Below are 19,232 nucleotides of genomic sequence, written 5' to 3'. Positions count from 1 at the left end.
CTAGTTTAACCTGGGGTGCCTCTTCCTTAACTGGTCGGGTCAGCTCCCTCGCTGTCCTTCGCCTCTCTACCAGGGCGACAACCTCATCATAGGTGGAGGGTTCGTTCTGGCTTACCCAGGCACGAAGGTCTGGTGGTAGTCCCCTCATGTATCGGTCGATGACCAGAACCGCTAGTATCTCTTCCGGACTCCGGGACTCTGTTTGCAACCACTTTCGTGCGAAATGGATGAGGTCATACAATTGGGACCGCGGGGTTTTGTCTTCCTGGTACCTCCAACCGTGATACTGCTGGGCCCGCACTGCTGTCGTTACCCCAGATCTGGCCAGGATCTCTGCTTTCAGCTGGGGGTAGTCTGCCGCAGCCTCTTCAGGCAGATCGTGGTAGGCCTTCTGGGCCTCCCCACACAGGAATGGGGCAAGGATGCCAGACCACTGATCTCGAGGCCAGGCCTCCCGTAGGGCTGTCCTCTCAAAGGCCAGAAGGTATGCCGCTACATCATCCTCCCGTGTCATTTTCTGCAGCCAATGGCTGGCCCGTATGAGCCGCGTCCCATCATGGCCGCGATTCAGCTCTATAAGGGAGTTTACCTGGTTTACCAGTTCCCGCAACATAGCTCGGTCTTGAGCAGCCTGGTCCATCAGCAGGCGATTAGTGTCTTGCTGCAGCCGAACTGCCTCCTGTTGGGCGGCTGCCTGGGCACGGGTAGCCTCCTGCTGGGCCGCCGTAGCTTGTATCAGTGCCCACACTACGTCATCCATTGTGGTGAAAAAAAAAAAAAACCCTCTCCCTTTTTTTTTGTTTTGTTTTTTGTTTAAATCACCCTCCTTCTTCCGCCGCGCTGTGCACCCCAAGATCCCACCCTCTGATACTAGTGTGACAAAGTTCCTCCTCTATCTTGGTGGGTCCTGCGCTTATTGGCGGATTTTCTTGCCTCAGAGATTCACCACGTGGGTTGGGGAACAGCCCAGAGACCTTCCCCTCTGGGAGAACCCACAGTCCAGGTCAATTGGGAGGTTTGGGGGGAACCCGGGCCCGCCCTCTACTCCGGGTTCCAGCCCAGGGCCCTGTGGACTGCAGCTGTCTATAGTGCCTCCTGTAACAGCTGCATGACAGCTACAACTCCCTGGGCTACTTCCCCATGGCCTCCTCCAAACACCTTCCTTATTCTCACCACAGGACCTTCCTCCTGGTGTCTGATAACGCTTGTGCTCCTCAGTCCTCCAGCAGCACACCCTCTCTCTCTCAGCTCCTTGCGCCTCTTGCTCCCAGCTCCTCACACTCCCACCACAAACTGAAGTGAGCTCCTTTTTAAAACCCAGGTGCCCTGATTAGCCTGCCTTAATTGATTCTAGAAGCTTCTTCTTAATTGGCTCCAGGTGTCCTAATTAGCCTGCCTGCCTTAACTGGTTCTAGCAGGTTCCTGATTACTCTAGTGCAGCCCCTGCTCTGGTCACTCAGGGAACAGAAAACTACTCATCCAGTGACCAGTATATTTGCCCTCTACCAGACTCCTGTACCCCACTGGTCTGGGTCTGTCACATAAGGCATTCAGAATTTTACACTTTAGTTTCTCATGTTACTATGTTGGATTAGCCACTTCATGTTAAACCATTAACTATAATGCTTTTACTATTTCATATTTGGAGGGGCAATGAACAGAACAGCATTCTTCTCTTTTTAAAAGAACACAGCAACAATATGTCTTTTTGCTTTCCGTAATAATTTCTGACAAAATGTTACAAATTCACTTTTTAGTTGCTAAAAATTACATATGCCATATTATATATTTAAAAACTAACCAGCTGTGAAGTTAGGCACATTTGATTGCTCCTAAATTAAAGTCTTAAAGGGGTATACCTATTATTGTCAACTGTGCCCTGAAGCAGAAATTGCAGCTGAACAAATATACTCCTTATGATAAATTTAAAAATTGCTTTCGTTCTTAGTGCCTCGCTGCACATTGTTTTCATTCTTAAAGGGCCCTGTGTACTTCAGTTTAATGTACTTAAACACACACACACACACACACATACATTTTATCTGTGTGTGTGTGTGTGTAGGCAAAATAGTCAGTCGTTTATTTTACTTTTCTTTAGAAGATCGTGTTGATCAAAGTAGAATTCAGAGCCTTATTTTCATTTTGTTCACCTTCATTAGAATCTAACAGTATTCCCCAAGTAATCTCTCACCTGTTAGGCTACCAAGCGTAAGTTTCCGGCGGCCCACTTTTTCAACAAGCCAGACTCCCACTAGTGTGAAAAGGAAGTTTGTAAATGCTGTCACTGCAGCCAGCCAGATTGCAAGACTGTCATCTTGAACCCCCGACATCTGCAAAATGGTTGCACTGTAGTACCTGTAAAATGAACAAGAGTCAAATGTAAGTACCATCACTGATTTGACCTTTGCTTAGATCACAGATTAAGTCATACAGTTTAAGGCCAGAAGGGACCATTAGATCATCTAGTCTGACCTCCCGTATGACAGGCCACAGAATTTCACCCAGTTACCCCTCTACTGAGCCCAGTAGCTTGTGTTTGGCTAATGCATAGCTTCCAGAAAGGCATCCAAGTCTTGATTTGAAGTCTTCCAAGAGATGGAGAATCCACTACTTCCTTTGGTAGTTTGTTCGAATGGTTAATCACCCTCAGTGTTAAAAAGTTAAACATGTTTTAGCTAAAGTGAAGTGGAGAATGGTCTTTATCCTCAAGGAGAGAACACGCTGCTGAGAGATTTCATAACCTTTCGAAGTGCTTTAAATAGAGCCACACAAATACATTCAGTGCCATTTCATGGCAAGAAGTTTTTCAGCAGCAAAAAACACAAAACAAAAACTCCAGCTGCTTGCTCACTGACAAGGAAAACAATGGATCACAATTCACAAGGGGGGAGAAAAGAACATCAATCATTACATTAACTTGTAGGGTCACTGGTCCTTGACCCTTGTGATAAACAACATTTTTGTGCATTGGAAAAGGGAGGATAGTTGTGTTGGCATCGAAAGAGGAAAAGTCAATGAAAAACTCAGGAGAAATACATCACAGCTCTATTTAACCAAAACTCCCCATTATCCAAACTTCACTTAAGCTTTGCCCTGTTTATCTCATTTGTTTTAAATGTCTCAAACACTTCGGGTAAAATTGTTATTGAAAATTGACGAACAAAACCTAATAATTGATTTTGGAGTATGTGTTTAAATTGCATTTGCCAGTTGTAATTCCAGTTCTAATTTTGTTATGGGAGAGCACTGAGTGTTTGGAATTTAGCTCTTTTTCAATATTTATATATTTGAAGGATGAGAGATGACCAAGAGCAAGGAAGAAGGGATGATGTGAAGGGACACACCCTTGTTCTGGTGGAGAGTAGACTAACGAGCTCTTCTGAACCTGTTCAGCATTAACGAGGCGCACCTGAAAGGCTTGCTCTGCCTAGAGGTGGGGGGAGCTTAAAAAGGGAAAATCTGCCACAGGAAGGGGTGGTGAACAGGAGGAGGGCTGCTACATCACAAAGATGGATCAGCCAAGAGGGAGACAGTTGCAGGCCTCACTGCCCCAAAACTGCACAGACCAGCTTCAAAGCAGGACACCAAACAGGAGGGGAATAGACACAGACTCACTGATGGATCAAGCCCAGAGAGCTGAACCGAGAAAGAATGTCTGAGAGACAGGCCACCTTTCCCTGTCTTTGCTTTCACTTGCATTCCCCTCTCTCATAAGTGAGAGAGAAAGGAAAGGACCTTGCTTTTGCCTGTTTGTTTTGCTTAGAGCAGTGGTTCTCAACCAGAGATCTGGGGCCCACTGGGGGGCCACGTGCAGGTTTCAGGGGGTCTGCCAAGCAGGGCTGGCATTAGACCTGCTGGGGCCTAGGGCAGAAAGCCGAAGCCCCCAACACCTGGGGCTAAAGCCTGGGGCTCCAAGCCCCGCAACCTGGGGCTGAAGCCGAAGCCTGAGCAACTTAGCTTTGCAGGACCCCCTGTGGCATGGGGCACCGGCAATTGCCCTGCTTCTTACCCCCTAATGCTGGCCCTGGCTTTTATATGCAGAAAAAGTTGTTGTGGCACAGGTGGGCCGTGGAGTTTTTATAGCATGTTTGGGGGGGGAGGGAGCCTTGGAAAGAAAAAGAAAAAGGTTGAGAACCCCTGGCTCAGAGAACCCCACCTATGCTACGAACTAGGGGCAAGGACTTTAGAAACGAAGTGGTGTCTGGAGGAGGTTCGGGAGCCTCTACCCCCCGACAGATGAAATGAAGAAATAAAAAATGTGAGGTTTCAGTGTTGTAAAAGAGCAACAATGGCAATCCTAATGAATGCAGACACAGCAACGGGAGAAGCAGGACAGATGTCTTTTGAGAGCAGCAGTAATGGCTCCTCTTCCTTTGGACTCCAGAAGTTCAGCATCAGGAACAAACTCTGATACTACTACTGTTGACAGCTGACATTAGCAATGTTGACACTAACCATTCATTTAGTAAGTATAATTTAGGATAGGACTCGGGATTAGGATTCATCTGTCATCATTAATCATATAGCATTTACTAACAGCACATTAATCGAGGTCACAGCCATACTATTAGCCTGCCACCAATTTTCTGCTTGTTTTATCTTGCTCGGTTCATGTATTTGGTTTGCTTCTGAAGTATCTGTTTTGTTGTGTGAAGGCTCAGAAGCTGGTATTGCACACTAGCTCAAGTACCAACTAACCCTTTATTTATTTATTTATTTACAGTGATGGGCCTAGGTTCCTGATCCCTGTTCTCTATCTTATTTTAATGCTTGTTTGTATTTAAAAGAGCAATTTTCTTTCAAAAAAAAGTTCCTGTAGAACCTTGAGAGATACCACAGGAAGCTGGTATAATTTCTATTTCTTTATCAGAAAAAATCAACATTTACCCAGGATACATAACAATTAGAGGTGTCAATTAAAATGGGCACAATTAAAAAATAAGGAAGCCGTGCACATTTTTGCCCAAGTTTAATCAAATGCATGTCTTGTATGCTTGTTTTTAAAGTTTTGGTGAGCTGTTAAATATTTCAACAAAATATGCAGTTTATTTTGCACAAGCTCTTCCGTCTTCATTTTCTTTTGTTAACCTGCACTGACTGAAGAATTGATTATTCAGTCATTCAAAAACTCCTTCAAATACATAACCGCTCTTCAGGTTTTGACACAGCAATCGCCAAACAAAATGTCAAAGCTCACCTTTGTAGTTTGCATTAAATGCCACCTCATTACTTTAATGCCCCAGCCTTCCAGCCTCTGAAATGGTTCTGTTATTTTATGTTTCGGACAGCAAAGAGTTCTTATTTCCAGCAAACAACCTATGGCTAAGCATTCAGTGCAAATGTACCTTGCAGTAGTATAGAGTTTCTTTATAAATGAAATTATAGCATGTTCACATGAAATTAAGATATGAAACATTTAGGCCCTTTCAGTCCCTACAGTGGCTGCCCTTCCCCATCACCTCAACACAAGCATCTGGCTCCTTATCTTTATAGCCCTTCACTTAGCCCAAGGGTGGCCAACCTGAACCTGAGAAGGAGCCAGAATTTACCAATGTACATTGCCAAAGAGCCACAGTAATACGTCAGCAGCCCCTCATCAGCTCCCCCACCCCGCTCCCAGCGCCTCCGACCCACCAGCAGCCCTGCCGATCAGCACCTGCCCCTCCCTCCCTGCACCTCCCGATCAGCTGTTTCGTGGCGTGCAGGAGGCTTGGAGCGGGGGAGGGGGGGGAAGCGAGGGCACAGTAGGCACTGGGGAGGGGGTCGGGAAGGGGTGGAGTGGGGGCAGGGCCTGTGGCAGAGCCAGGGGTTGAGCAGTGAGCTTCCCCCCGGCACATTGGAAAGTTGGCGTCTGTAGTTCCAGCCCCCGAGTTGGTGCCTATACAAGGAGCTGCATATTAACATCTGAAGAGCCACATGTGGCTCCGGAGCCACAGGTTGGCCACCCTTGACTTAGCCTCTCTTTACTTACCCACTCTTGTAACTTACTGCATTGCTCTTACTGCTGCCTGTTCATCCAGTGGTGCTTTGCCTCCCTTGTTCATTTGTCAAGTCTCCTACAACCATCTTCATGTTTTCTTCTATACAAAGGAAATGGACCCCAGAGGTGAAATCCTGGCCTACTGAAGTCTATGGGTATGTCTACACTACCCACCGGATCGGCGGGCAGCAATCGATGGGGGAGCGGCAGCAGTCGACTCACCGCAGTGAAGACACCACGGTAAGTCGATCTAAGTACGTCGACTTCAGCTACATTATTCACGTAGCTGAAGTTGCATAACTTAGATTGATCCTCCCCCAGGCCTAAGATAAAACTCACATTGACTTCAATGGGACCAGAATTTCAGCCCATGCAGTAGTACATAAAAGCCTCTACTCTTTTCTCCTTAAGATTCAATTCTACTATGATGTCTACAGGAAATTGCGAGCTGTTAACAATTAGGTACAGACTTCTGATACTTATTTTCTGTTTCGTTTATTATTTAAAAAGAAAAATAATCAACTTGAAACCATGTTGGTGTGCACATACATGGCCTATACAAACACATTCTCATGACTGTTCCCTTTATCCACTCTCCACGTTCCTTCCAGCTGTTTGTTGCACCCCCTTGTTTCATCTGTCTTCACTAGATTTTAAGCACTTATCTGAACCACCGAAGTTTCAGAGGTTGGGTACAGAGTTTGGATTAAAGGTTTCTATTTCATCTCATTTCTGTGGTGAGCAAACCAAGGCAGTTTGTGTTTTGCATAGGACTTTGATTAATCGCAGTTAACTTATGCATTTAACTAAAAAAAATTAATCGCGATTAAAAAAATTAATCACGATTAATCACACTGTTAAACAATAGAATACCAACTGAAATTTATTAAATATTTTTGGATGTCTTTCTACATTTTCAAATATATCTTTCAATTACAACACAGAATACAAAGTGTACAGTGCTCACTTTATATTATTTTTTATTACAAATACTTACACTGTAAAAATGACAAACAAAAGAAATAGTATTTTTCAATTCACCTCATACAAGTACTGTAGTGCAATCTCTTTATCATGAAAGTGCAACTTACAAATGTAGTTTTCTTGGTTACATAACTGCACTCAAAAACAAAACAATCTAAAACTTTAGAGCCTACAAGTCCACTTAGTGCTACTTGTTGTTCAGCCAATCGCTGAGAGAAACCAGTTTGTTTAAATTTACAGGAGATAATGCTGTCCACTTCTTAATTACAATGTCACCTGAAAGTGAGAACAGGTGTTTGCATGGCACTGTTGTAGCTGGCGTCGCAAGATATTTACCTGCCAGATGCGCTAAAGATTCATATGCCTCTTCATGCTTCGGCTATTGTTCCAGAGGAATATGCTTCCATGCTGATGACGCTCGTTAAAAAAATAATGCATTAATTAAATTTGTCACCGAACTCCTTGGGGGAGAATTGTATGTCTCCTGCTCTGTTTTACCCATATTCTGCCATATATTTCATGGTATAGCAGTCTCAGATGATGACCCAGCACATGTTCGTTTTAAGTACACTTTCACTGCAAATCTGACAAAATGCAAAGAAGATATCGATGTGAAATTTCTAAAGAAAGCTACAGCACTCGACCCAAGATTTAAGAATCTGAAGTGTCTTCCAAAATCTGAAAGGCATGAGGTGTGGGGATTGATTTCAGAAGTCTTAAATGAGCAACACTCTGATGTGGAAACTACAGAACCCAAAGCACCAAAAAAGAAAATCAACCTTCTGCTGGTGGCATCTGACTCAGATGGTGAAAATGAACATGTGTCGGTCTGCACTGCTTTGGATTGTTATCGAGCAGAACTCGTCATCAACATGGACACGTCCTCTGGAATGGTGGCTGAAGCATCAAAGGACGTGAATCTTTAGCGCATCTGGTATGTAAATATCTTGCAAAGCCGGCTACAACAGGTGACATTGTAAACAAGAAGCAGGACTGATTGGACTTGTAGGCTCTAAAGTTTACATTGTTTTATTTTTGAATGCGGGGTTTTTTGTACATAATTCTACATTTGTAAGTTCAACTTTCATGATAAAGAGATTGCACTAAGTACTTGTACTAGGTGAATTGAAAAATACTAAAAAAAAGTGCAAATAATTGTAATAAAAAATAAATATAAAGTGAGCACTGTACACTGTATTCTGTGTTGAAATTGAAATCAATATATTTGAAAATTTAGAAAAAATAATTTAAATAAATGGTATTCTATTATTGTTTAACAGCGTGATTAATCACGATTAATTTTTTTAATCGCTTGACAGCCCTAGTTTTGCAAAACCAAACCACAAGCCACCAAAGTTCAGGCATTGGTGTGTGGAAGCCTTATTAGTATAGATGTTCTGGATTTGACCTAATATGGCATGGCAACATAATGGACAAAAAATCCCAGCTGAATAAGTATCTGTTGGAGTCAGGCTATAAGAAATGAGAATTGACTGAATTTAGCACTTGAGTCCATACTTCATTATTTCTCTATTGTCCACCTGTGCAGCTCTAACTGATTATTAAATGTTACAAGCAATAGGTGATGACAGCCCATTTTAAATTCTTCCTGAAGAGGGGGAAAACCTGTTAGGTCCACAAAGGTCAAGTCTTGATATTGTGTATTACAGACAACATTGAACTTGCACCCAATATTATAAAGGACATAAAAATCAATGTATAGTTGATTTAAAGTTTTTGAGGTGCTAGAATGTTTTTAAAAATTCTAAAGCAAATGACAAAGGACAGTCTTTGAAACACATGTAATATTGTTGAAAGCAGATGAATGCAGAAAGACAATCATATGATTATGTAAAGCTATGCACTCATATACATAGTAAGGTATCCTAAATAAGACATGATTTTTGAAGATGTGCCTCCTGAACTTGAAGAAAGCTGGCCTTTAACACATCACAATCTACAAAGTCAAATGGCACACTGCTAATTCTATAAACACAAGCAGTTTTATATACACGTTATTTTAAAGCAATCCTCATATAATCAAATACTTGATATCCACACACAAATATATATCGAGAGAGAATTCAGCTTCTAATAAAACAATACATTTAATCTCTTTCCTCTACAGAGTTGACATTGTTCAAAATGACAACCTGCTGTAAGGAAAGGAAAATCCTCATTTACAACCAGGTCCCCAGACAATTTGTAATGCATTAGACTTTCTTGCTTAGTCCATTTAACCAGTAGACAAAAAACCCTAATGTTTCAGGTTCTGTATCTTTCAATAAAAAAATGATGACAGCTGCCAGATTCTCAGCTTCCCAATTCTGCTTGCCCATATCCTTTATGATGCACCACTCCAATCTATCCTGCAGAACAAGGTCATTCTTACAAATTCTGTGTGTAATGATGTAAGCCATTTTGGGGAGAAGACATAATTTGCAGTATTGGTAAAAAAAATAATGTATAGCTGTTCTTAAACCAGAAGCACCTTCCTCAACATTTTAAAATGATCTTTGCTACAGTTTGGGTTAAAAAAAAAACACAACTCTATAACCGCACACTACTCAAGTAAACTACCCACTCAACTGCAATAAAACAGCCCCATGCCTGGACAAGAGGGTCGAGGGGGAACTCCATTTTTTTTTTAAGGGTTGCCCCACTAACTGAGTTGACTCAGCCTGAGGCATTGTGATATTGTGAACAGAGCATTGGAAAACAAATCAATGAATTATTAAATACTGAAGAAAAATCCACAGTCGGGAAGATATATCAACAGATTCATGCACTCTGCCTCTGCAACTCCTGTGTGAGCATCAATGGGGTCCACTTGCTTTGTTTTATTAGTTTCTACACAAGTATAACTGAACTAATAGTAAAATAACTAAAAAAAAAAAAAGAGGCTTAAATTCTTATTACCTAATAAAAAATTACTATCAAGACAGGTCTCTAATATTCAAGAAGATATATTAAGGTATTTTCTCATCTTTTCCTAGGCCCCCAAATTGATTTTCTTAAAAAACAAAACCCACAAACTCATTCCCAAATCCTACATACAATGGGTCTGACAACTTCCAGAAGAGGGTCTCCATGGGGATGGGACTACCCACCCACACCAGGTCTGCACTGAGATTCGTCCCACCCAAAGAACTGATCTATTTACTATCTCCAAAAAGCATCCAGGCTAATAGAAAGCCCCACTGACGGACTGTCCAAATACTCCTACATCCTGGCAGCACCCCGGGGGCACAATCTCATCAAGAACAATTTCTGCTGCAAAGCATAAGACAAAACATGAAGAATAAGAAAAGGGATATTAATGCACAACAGTGTAGGTGTACAAATACAAGGTACGTGGGTAAATACCGGAAGCAAGAGGAGGTGTTTAGGTGTTGTTGGGTGGTCACAAGATCAGTGCTGATGGGAGATGCTCTCCCGCAGACTTAGGCCTGGTCTACACTACGACTTTAATTCGGATTTAGCTGCTTTAATTCGAATTAACGCTTGACCCGTCCACACAACGAAGCCATTTAATTCGAATTAAAGAGCCCTTTAATTCGATTTCTGTACTCCTCCTCGACGAGAGGAGTAGCGTCAAAATCGGTATTGTTAATCCGAATTAAGGTTAGTGTGGCCGCAATTCGATGTTATTGGCAATTCAATGTTATTGGCTACCCACAATGCAACGCTCTGGAAATCGATGCTACTACGGTAGCTTGGACGCACACCACCGAATTAATGGTGCCTAGTGTGGCCGAATACATTCGAATTTATAAAATCGGTTTCCTAAATTCGAATTATATAAATTCGGATTAATCCCGTAGTGTAGACATACCCTTAGTGCTGTCCACACGGGTACTTTTGTCCATTAAGCTTATGTTGGACAGGAGCATGTTTTTTCACCCTCCTGACCGATAAAAGTTTTACCCACAAAAGTGCTAGGGTAGACAAAGCCATAGTCATTCAGAATGGAGGAAATTCCCTCTTAATGTGATTGCCTGAATGTCTTCCCATTAACTCTAATGGCCCATCATTGTCTTTTCCTGGGCTGGACAATAGATGCTTACTTGGAGCTGGTTTCATGCAAACACCTGGCTTGGGAGGTGTCCCTCCCTACTGTCAGGTTAGGTAAAATTACAACACATAATGAATGACCATCAAGTTTGAACATTACAAGCTTCCATAAAAGACCTTATTCAATATGCAAGAATACAGTATTCCCTCAGTTGGTTTAATTGTTCATTTTGGGGATTTAAACATTCTGTTCTCTCTTTAGGGTGTTTGGACCCTGATTGTCACACTTTCCTTTTACTGATTCAAGCAAGAGCCAAACTACATAAAAACATTCATTAAAAATTTTCTAAGATGTTTCGTGTTTCCCTATTTTCCCAACTCTAAGCTACACATGTAAATGAGGATATATAATAGGCCTTCCTAAATTATCTTCAGTGGGTTTCAATATATGCCTTTATATGTAAAAATACAAGACATGAAGAGTTTTATTATATTAGCATGTCATTTTTTTGAGAGGAAGGATCAAGCAGCTTTTAAATGTTGCCAACCTGAATAATTACATTGCAGCAAACGGCATTGCAAAGTAAAGGTGGCTATAAAACTGCCAGAAAAATAAAACTGTTGCCCAGGGAGCATGGGAGAAGGCAGGAGAAGTGAGGAAGCTACAGCTCTTCTAAGCTATGACCTTCTGGTTACCAGGAGTCCTGGTAGTGCCCAGGACCGGCTCCAGAGTTTTTGCCACCCCACGCAGAAAAAAAAAAAAAAAAAAAAGCCGCGATCGCGATCTGCTTTGCCGCCGCCGCTTCAGTTTTCGGCAGCAATTTGGTGGCTGGTCCTTCGCTCCGAGAGGGACTGAGGGACCTGCCGCCGAATTGCCGCCAAAGAGCCAGACGTGCCGCCCCTATCCGTTGGCCGCCCCAAGCACCTGCTTGCTGGGCTGGTGCCTGGAGCCAGCCCTGGTAGTACCACATCTGCATTAGAGTCCAATGGAGATTTTCAAGTAAAACAATGTCTTTTTTTACCACATTCGGCTCAAACAATTTAAATGGTGCTGTATTTATTAATCTTTGTATCTAGCACCACAGGTGTGTATGCCTTCCTCTCTAGCCATTTATTTGCAGTCTTAACACATTAATCCCTTCATCCCTGTATTTTTGAAAGTGCACAAATGCGAAAGAAGGAAGGAGAATGAAGAAAATAAGCATGAGCTGGGAAACTGCTGCTGGAGTTACTGAGCAGGAGCAGTCAACTTATGACAGCAGGGGGATATAAGGAGCTGTTGCGTATGAAGGGGTGGAAGTAGTGGGAATGAAAGCTGGCCAGGGAGACACTTAGGGTTGCCAACTTTCTACTCGTACAAAACCGAACACCCGTGCCCCTCCTCCTGCCCTTCCTCCAAAGCCCTGTCCATGCCCCGCACCTTCTCTGAAGCCCCGCCTGCTCACTCCATCCCCTGTCACTCGCTTTCCCCACCCTCACTCACTCACTTATTTTCACCAGGCTGGCTCAGGAGTAAGGGTACAGAAGGGGGTGAGACCTCCGGCTGGGGGGTACAGGCTCTGGGGTGGGGCCAGGGATGAGAGGTTTGGGGTGCAGGAGGGAACTCTGGGCTGGGGAGTGGAGCTGAGGGGTTCAGAGTATGGGAGGGGCCTCCGTACTGAGGCAGGGGGTTGGCATGTGGGAGGAGGTATGGGCTCTGGGCTGGGGGTGTGGGTTCTGGGGTGGGGCCAGAAATTAGGGGTTCAGGGTGCGGAAGGGGGTTCCGGGCTGGGGTAGGGGTGTGTGTGGTGGGTGAGGACTCTGGCTGGGGGTGAGGGCTCGGAGGTGGGGCTGGGGATGAGGGGTTTGGGTGCAGGAGGGTGCTTTGGGCTGGGATCGAGGGGTTCAGAGGGTGGGAGGGGGATCAGGGAAGGGACGGGGGTTGGGGCATGGGGGGGGGCTCAGGGGTGCAGGCTCCGGGCGGCACTTACCTCAAGCAGCTCCCAGAAGCAGCAGCATGTCCCCCCTCCAGCTCCTACGCGAAGGTGTGGCCAAGCGGCTCTGTGCACTGCCCCGTCCACAGGCACTGCCCACGCAGCTCCCATTGGCCGCGGTTCCCGGCCAATGGGAGCTGCAGGGGTGGAACTTGGGATGTGGGCACCGTGTGGCTGCCCTTTCACATAGGAGCCGGAGGGGGGACATACCGGGTGCTTCTCAGGAGCCGCGTGGCATGGATGCTAGCAGGGAGCCTGCCAGCCCTGCTGCGCAGCGCCGCCAACTGGACAGTCAATGGCCCGGTCAACAGTGCTCACTGGAGCCACCAGAATCCCTTTTCGACTGGGTGTTCCAGTCGAAAACTGGACACCTGATCACCCTAGAGACACTGGAGTAGTTAGGAAGGAGCCAAAAAGGGCAGAAGCTGCAGGACTGAGGAGCAGCGTAGGACCTGGGAAAGGGAGCCAAACGTGGGGGTAAGGGACTACAGAGCTAGCAGGGAGAAGCTGCTCCTGGGCTGTATTTGTGTGAACAAAGGGTTTCAGTGCAATGGCAATGCCGCAGTCCTTTGGACACGTGACCCCTATGCCCAGCTAAAGTGGTGTGTTGGGATAAAGGGGTTCATATTTCTACCTACATATCATGCATATCCCACTGGTATCCGAGATACTGCAGTGTCCACTTAGAAAAGATTGTATTACAGTGGATAAGGCATTAGACTGGTGATTAAGAGACCTAAATTCTTATTCCAGCTCTGCTACTGACCTCTTGTGACCTTGGTCAAAACTTGGTTAACCTCTCTCGCCCCCCTCCCCCCCCCCCCCCCCTGTCTATCTTATCTCTTATCTAATATTGTTATGTACAACTGGGCCCTGATGTTGATTGGGAACTCTAGGCATTACTGTAATACAGGTAAGGAACAAGAAGAACAATTGCTCAGCTATTGTGTGGTAACTGAGCAAAGGTTTGCTTTTTAACGGGGTGGAGGGTGCTAAATCTGCCTTTACCTGAAAAGCTTTTCTGATTCTGAACTTCCACTAACTCAACTTCATGAAGATACAAAAAGCAAGGCCACTGAAAGAACATCTAACTTCATATTCCCTTTTAACATTAGTATGTGTAACAAACCTGGACATACAACCTGTAAAGCTACCTTTTCATTATTCTGCCTCAGCACCAGTTTACAGATTACAGCATTAATATATCTAATAGGTTTGCAGCAGCCTCTAACTCCCCTACAAAAATATAATTTTCCCTCTGGCGTTTCACTGTGTAGTGGATCAATGCTTCAGATCCTTGTTTGTTTCCATATCAGAAGGTGCTGTAAACCTGCTAGGCATCATATAAACTCTATTCTCTCCATTAAAGATTTAAGTCTTTCTTTCTGTACATGATGAACATTTTCTATTTATCATAACTACTTCAACCACCGTAAAATTACAGTTCATCCACATTTGGATTAGACTTTTGGATCACAATGGCAGCATGGTCCAGCCATATGATACTCACAGAAAGAGGAGAAAATAAATATTCTATGCTCTCCATTTAATTAACAGAACTTCAGATCAGACTAACATCCATTAAACTGATGTAGGAGCTACTGTTCAAAAATACTTAATGCATCTGAACAACTAAATTAATCCTCTGGATTTCCACCTCGGTGAGAGTCATGGGTAACCAGGCCAAAACCCAGATATATTAGTTTAATCTGATCTTGTCCAACTTCCTCCCACTCTATCAGTGCATTCCTCATATGCATCTCTATTGTGTTTCCCTCTTATCATGCTGCCTCATTTCCAGACTATTATGCAGACACCCTCTCTGGAGATCACATTATCTGATTGCTTTCCTCTTTAGCATTTACATCTCTCTCCAATTCAAATTCTAAAATGTACCTTGCAACCTACATTTCTACCGTTATTATTTGGTTGTATTTTTCAGCTCCTAAAATCACCATCTTAACCCGTCCCTAAGTTTAAGTAGTACCTTATATCTGTGACTCAGCACCAAATATCAGACTCTGTACTGGACTGTAAAAACAGGAAAGCAATCGAGTACCTACCATGAATACTAGGAAACATATTTTCAGATCCTGATATATATTTTCATGATTTTTAAATGTGTCAAACGGGTACAATACATGTTGCACCAGAGAATATAAAATAAATGTATCTACAGAGAGACTTTCTTGGTGAATATGATTTTATGGCTCATCTAAAACATAATTTGTCATATTTTATTATTCAACATGACTGAGTAAATCCCAGACAGTCATTTCATTTGAGCAAAAGGGAACATTTTGTCATCTCCATTGTTGTCTCCCAAAAGACACTTAATACTTGCCTGTATCGATTATTAGTAAGCAGCTTTATGTATGCCTGTGGTATTCCTTGTGGCAGAAGTGAGACAAATCTCAATGATATAAAGGGGCTTCTTTATTCTATCTGTTGGACACAAACAAGACCCTGTAGTTCTCTGGCTTTCTAGCTCCCTAAATAAATGAACATAGGGTAGTGTAAAGGACAAAGCAAGTATCCTACACACCATGTAGATAATACAAGATATTCTCAGCCCCATCTGTAGAATAGTATGCAATAACATAAATAACCTGTACTTAAAATGCATTTCCCCTATGGCAAGTTGAGAATGGACTAGAGAATACACATGTTCCATTCCAGTCAATTTAACACAAAGACAAAATTAACCTCTTTAAGGCCCTGACCATGCAATTTATTGACTTCAGTGGGGCTCCATGTGGGCACAAGAGCCCTCTCTTGCGCAATGAGCTGCAGGATCAGGGCTTATTGTAGCATCCAAAAGGCTACACAACTGCTCTCACCAGATAACATGGACTCTGCAGGCCCCTGGGGGTCCCCGAGAGTACTCCAGGGGATCCATGGGCTCCGATGATCAACTCCTCCCCCTCCCTCTATCTCCCAGAGGCTACTGAAGCCAAACTGGGAGATTTTAGGCCTAAAATTCCGGCAGCGCAGTGGGGCTAAGGCGGGCTCCCTGCCTGCCCTAGCGCCACGCCATTCCTGGAATTGGCCAGCACGCCCCTGTGGCTCCTGGGGGGGCGGGGACAGGGGACCAGGAACTGCGGCCAATGGGAACTGCAGGGGCGGTGCCTGCGGGCAGGGGCAACATGCGGCGACTCCCTGGTCCTCCCGCCTAGGAGCCGTTGCTAGAGATGTGCCGGTCGCTTTCAGGAGCTGCCCGAGGTAAGCGCCACCCAGCTGGAGCCTGCACCCCTCATCCCCACCTGCACCTCAACCCGGAGCCCGTACCCTGCACCCAAACTCCCTCCCAGAGTCTGCACCCCTCACCCCCTCCCTCATGCCAACTCCCTCCCAGAGCTCGCACTGCTTCCTGCACCCCCTCTTGCACCCAAATTCCCTCCCAGAGCCCACACCCCACGCACATCCCGTACCCAAACTCCCTCCCAGAGCCCGAACCCCACACCCCTTCCTGCACCCAAACACCCTGCCCCAGCCTGGTGAAAGTGAGTGAAGGTGGGGGAGAGCGAGCGATGGAGGGAGGGGGGATGGAGTGAGAGGGGGTGGAAAGAGGTGGGGCAGAGTGGAGTCTTGGGGGAAGGGGGGGAATGGGGGCAGGGCCTGGGGCTGGGGTGCTTGGGGGTCCCCAAAAATTTTTAAATCAAAATGGGGGTGCTCGGGTTGCTAAAGTTTGAGAATCACAGCATTCAAACATTCTAAATCTCCCACCCCTGGCGGCAGGGATTGGGCTTCTGTGAATTTTTGGTTATTGCCCGTGACTTTTACTAAAAATAACCATGACAAAATCTCAACTTTAATGATCTCTATCTAGGATATACTGTAGATACAGGAAAAATAAGAACAAAGTCATTTGTAAAAATTGTAATGATCACCATTTAACTTTGCTAAGAAAATATGGAGGGTGAAGGAATGCGTTAGTATTCAAAGAGACAAATGTCACTATTAAACAAATCCAGAAAGAGGATACACTAAATGCCTTGAAATATTTTTAAGACCCCATCAATCTTTGAAGTATGCCAATTTCCCCAATTTAAAGGGACAAAATCATACCTCTCTGATATTTTTAACCTTTGTTGCAAATAACACCCATTATTACTATAAACTGAAAGATCAGAGAAAAAATTACTTTTCGATTTTCCATTTGTTTACTGTGTGCACTGGAAAGCTCTTTGGATACAGTCAATTTCCCTTACAGGCTCAGACATTTTCTCCTGTTTGTGTGAGTCTTTTACACAGCAAAAGCGGAGAAAAAGATCTTTTTTTTTTAAAGGTAGGAAAATGTGATTATGAAATAAAATGGCCAGGGGGACATAGAATCAAGTGATCATAGAATGTTAGGGTTGGAAAGGATCTGAGGAGGTCATCTAGTCCAACCCCCTTGCTCAAAGGAGGACCCATCCCCAGACAGTTTTTTGCCTGAGACCCCTAAATGGCCCCCTCAAGGATTGAACTCACAACCTTGGGTTTAGCAGGCCAATGCTCAAACCACTGAGCTAGTGTAGTGCCTTAAATCATTTTTAACTCTTAAAAAAAACCAACAGGATTTCAAGTTGATGACGTCCCTCAATATTTAGCCAAAGAATCCTAAAGTTAAACCAATTAAAGAAATGTGTTCACTCAGAGCAAGAAATGAAAGAATGATTGTAAAGACCAAGCAGCAGCATTTGGAATTAAATGCAAGCACCAGGGGTGAACACAGTCATGACAAAAGGAATGAGATGACATTTTCAGATTATAAGCAGCTGGGTTTGACCATTTATTACCCACTGCCATGAGTCTTAGCATGATGCAAATCTCATTTTTTGTCTTCTTCTCTTCTATAAATTAGTCTATTTTTGTAATTCTCACTTAATAATATATTACCTAGCTCTTATACAGTGGTTTTCATAAGTAGATCTCAAAGTGCTTTACAAAGGAGATGATTTAGCATAATTTCTGCCAATTTATTCAGCAAAGAACTAGGTTGCAGTGACTCCAGCTTCAATACATACTGTATCTATATAATGAAGCTGCATTGTATGTAATATAAATTTTACATTGCATGCAAAAAAAACTATGTTAAAAGAATGCTAAGGTTACAAAGCCAGGCCCTAAAAAGTTAGGCTGCCTGTACAACCTTTATTTGGCCCCTTGTGCGAATGCAAGATAATCACAGAAATGTAGGGCCAGAAAGAACCTTGCAAGAGATCTAGTCCAGCTCCCTGTGCTGAGGCAGGACTGAGCATACCTAGGCATAGGCACTGACTTCCCCTCTACCCGGTGGGTGCACGACCCCCCCCCCCCCGCCCCTGGTCCGCCTCTTCCTGCCCCTGCACCGCCCTTGCCCCACCCCCATTCCACCCCTTCCACCAAGTCCCCGCCCCTGCCCTGCCTCTTCTCTGCCTCCTCCCCTGAGTGCGCCGCATCCCCGCTCCTCCCCCTCCTTCCTGGAAAGTCCTAAGCACTGCCAAACAGCAGTTAGGTGGCGGGCAAGGAAGTGCTGGGATGGGGAGGAGCAGGGACGCGGTGTACTCGGAGGAGGAAGCGAGGAGGGAGTGGGGGCGGGGGGAGCTTGGCTGCTGGTGGGGGCGGAGCACCTGCTAATTTTTCCCCATCATCCCCATGTGTCGCTGTGCTCTCACCCAGCTACCCCCCGTCCCTGTACTCTCTCCCCCGTCCCCTGTGTCTCTGTGCCCCCACCCAGCCACCCGCTGACCCTGTGTAGCTCTGCACCTCCCTCCCCCCGTGGCCTTGTGCCTCTGTAACCCACACACCTCCTGGATGTGGTGTTCTGTCCCATCTAGTGGCACCAAGACCACTCAGCGAGAGAGATTAATGAATTTGCTCTACAGCCTTAGCTAACAGCTAGTTGGCTTTTGGCTCATGCACTAAGCTCCAGAGGTCCCAGGTTCGATCCCACCCACCAATGACCGGGGTCTGTCGGCGTTACACCTCCACACCCATTCAGCCTCTGCCCCAGTCTGTCCTCCACCACTAGCCCTTGTGAGCCCATCTGAAACTCCCCCCCACCCCAGCGCCCCATGCTGTCTGTATGCCCATAGCCCCTGTTTCCTAACCTGGCCAGCTGCAAAGGTGGCTCTGCAGGCTCTTACTCTTCCCTCGATGGTGAGGAGCTGCTGTGGTGTTCTATCACCACAGCACTCTCTGTTGGGCAAAAGGTGGAACTGCAGCAACATATTGGCAGAAGCTTTTTTCTGTGCAAAAAATTAGAAATTTGCAGGGCTCATTAAATATGCACGCGCACAGTAGCGCAGAATTTCCCC

General features: G+C 44.8%; 1 protein-coding gene across 1 annotated transcript in view; it reads right to left on the bottom strand.

The window, feature by feature from the left end:
• Window positions 1–19,232, bottom strand: part of SLC2A13 (solute carrier family 2 member 13) — a 358,865-nt gene that overhangs the window by 115,499 nt on the left and 224,134 nt on the right. The window contains exon 5 of the mRNA XM_065421661.1: window positions 2,192–2,355. Within this exon, the coding sequence (XP_065277733.1) occupies window positions 2,192–2,355 (164 nt within the window). The remainder of the gene's footprint in view (window positions 1–2,191; window positions 2,356–19,232) is intronic.

Source organism: Emys orbicularis, chromosome 1, assembly GCF_028017835.1.
Source record: "Emys orbicularis isolate rEmyOrb1 chromosome 1, rEmyOrb1.hap1, whole genome shotgun sequence".
Taxonomy (NCBI): domain Eukaryota; kingdom Metazoa; phylum Chordata; order Testudines; family Emydidae; genus Emys; species Emys orbicularis.
Note: the sequence above shows the minus strand (reverse complement) of the source record. Positions and strands in the feature narration are given on the sequence as shown.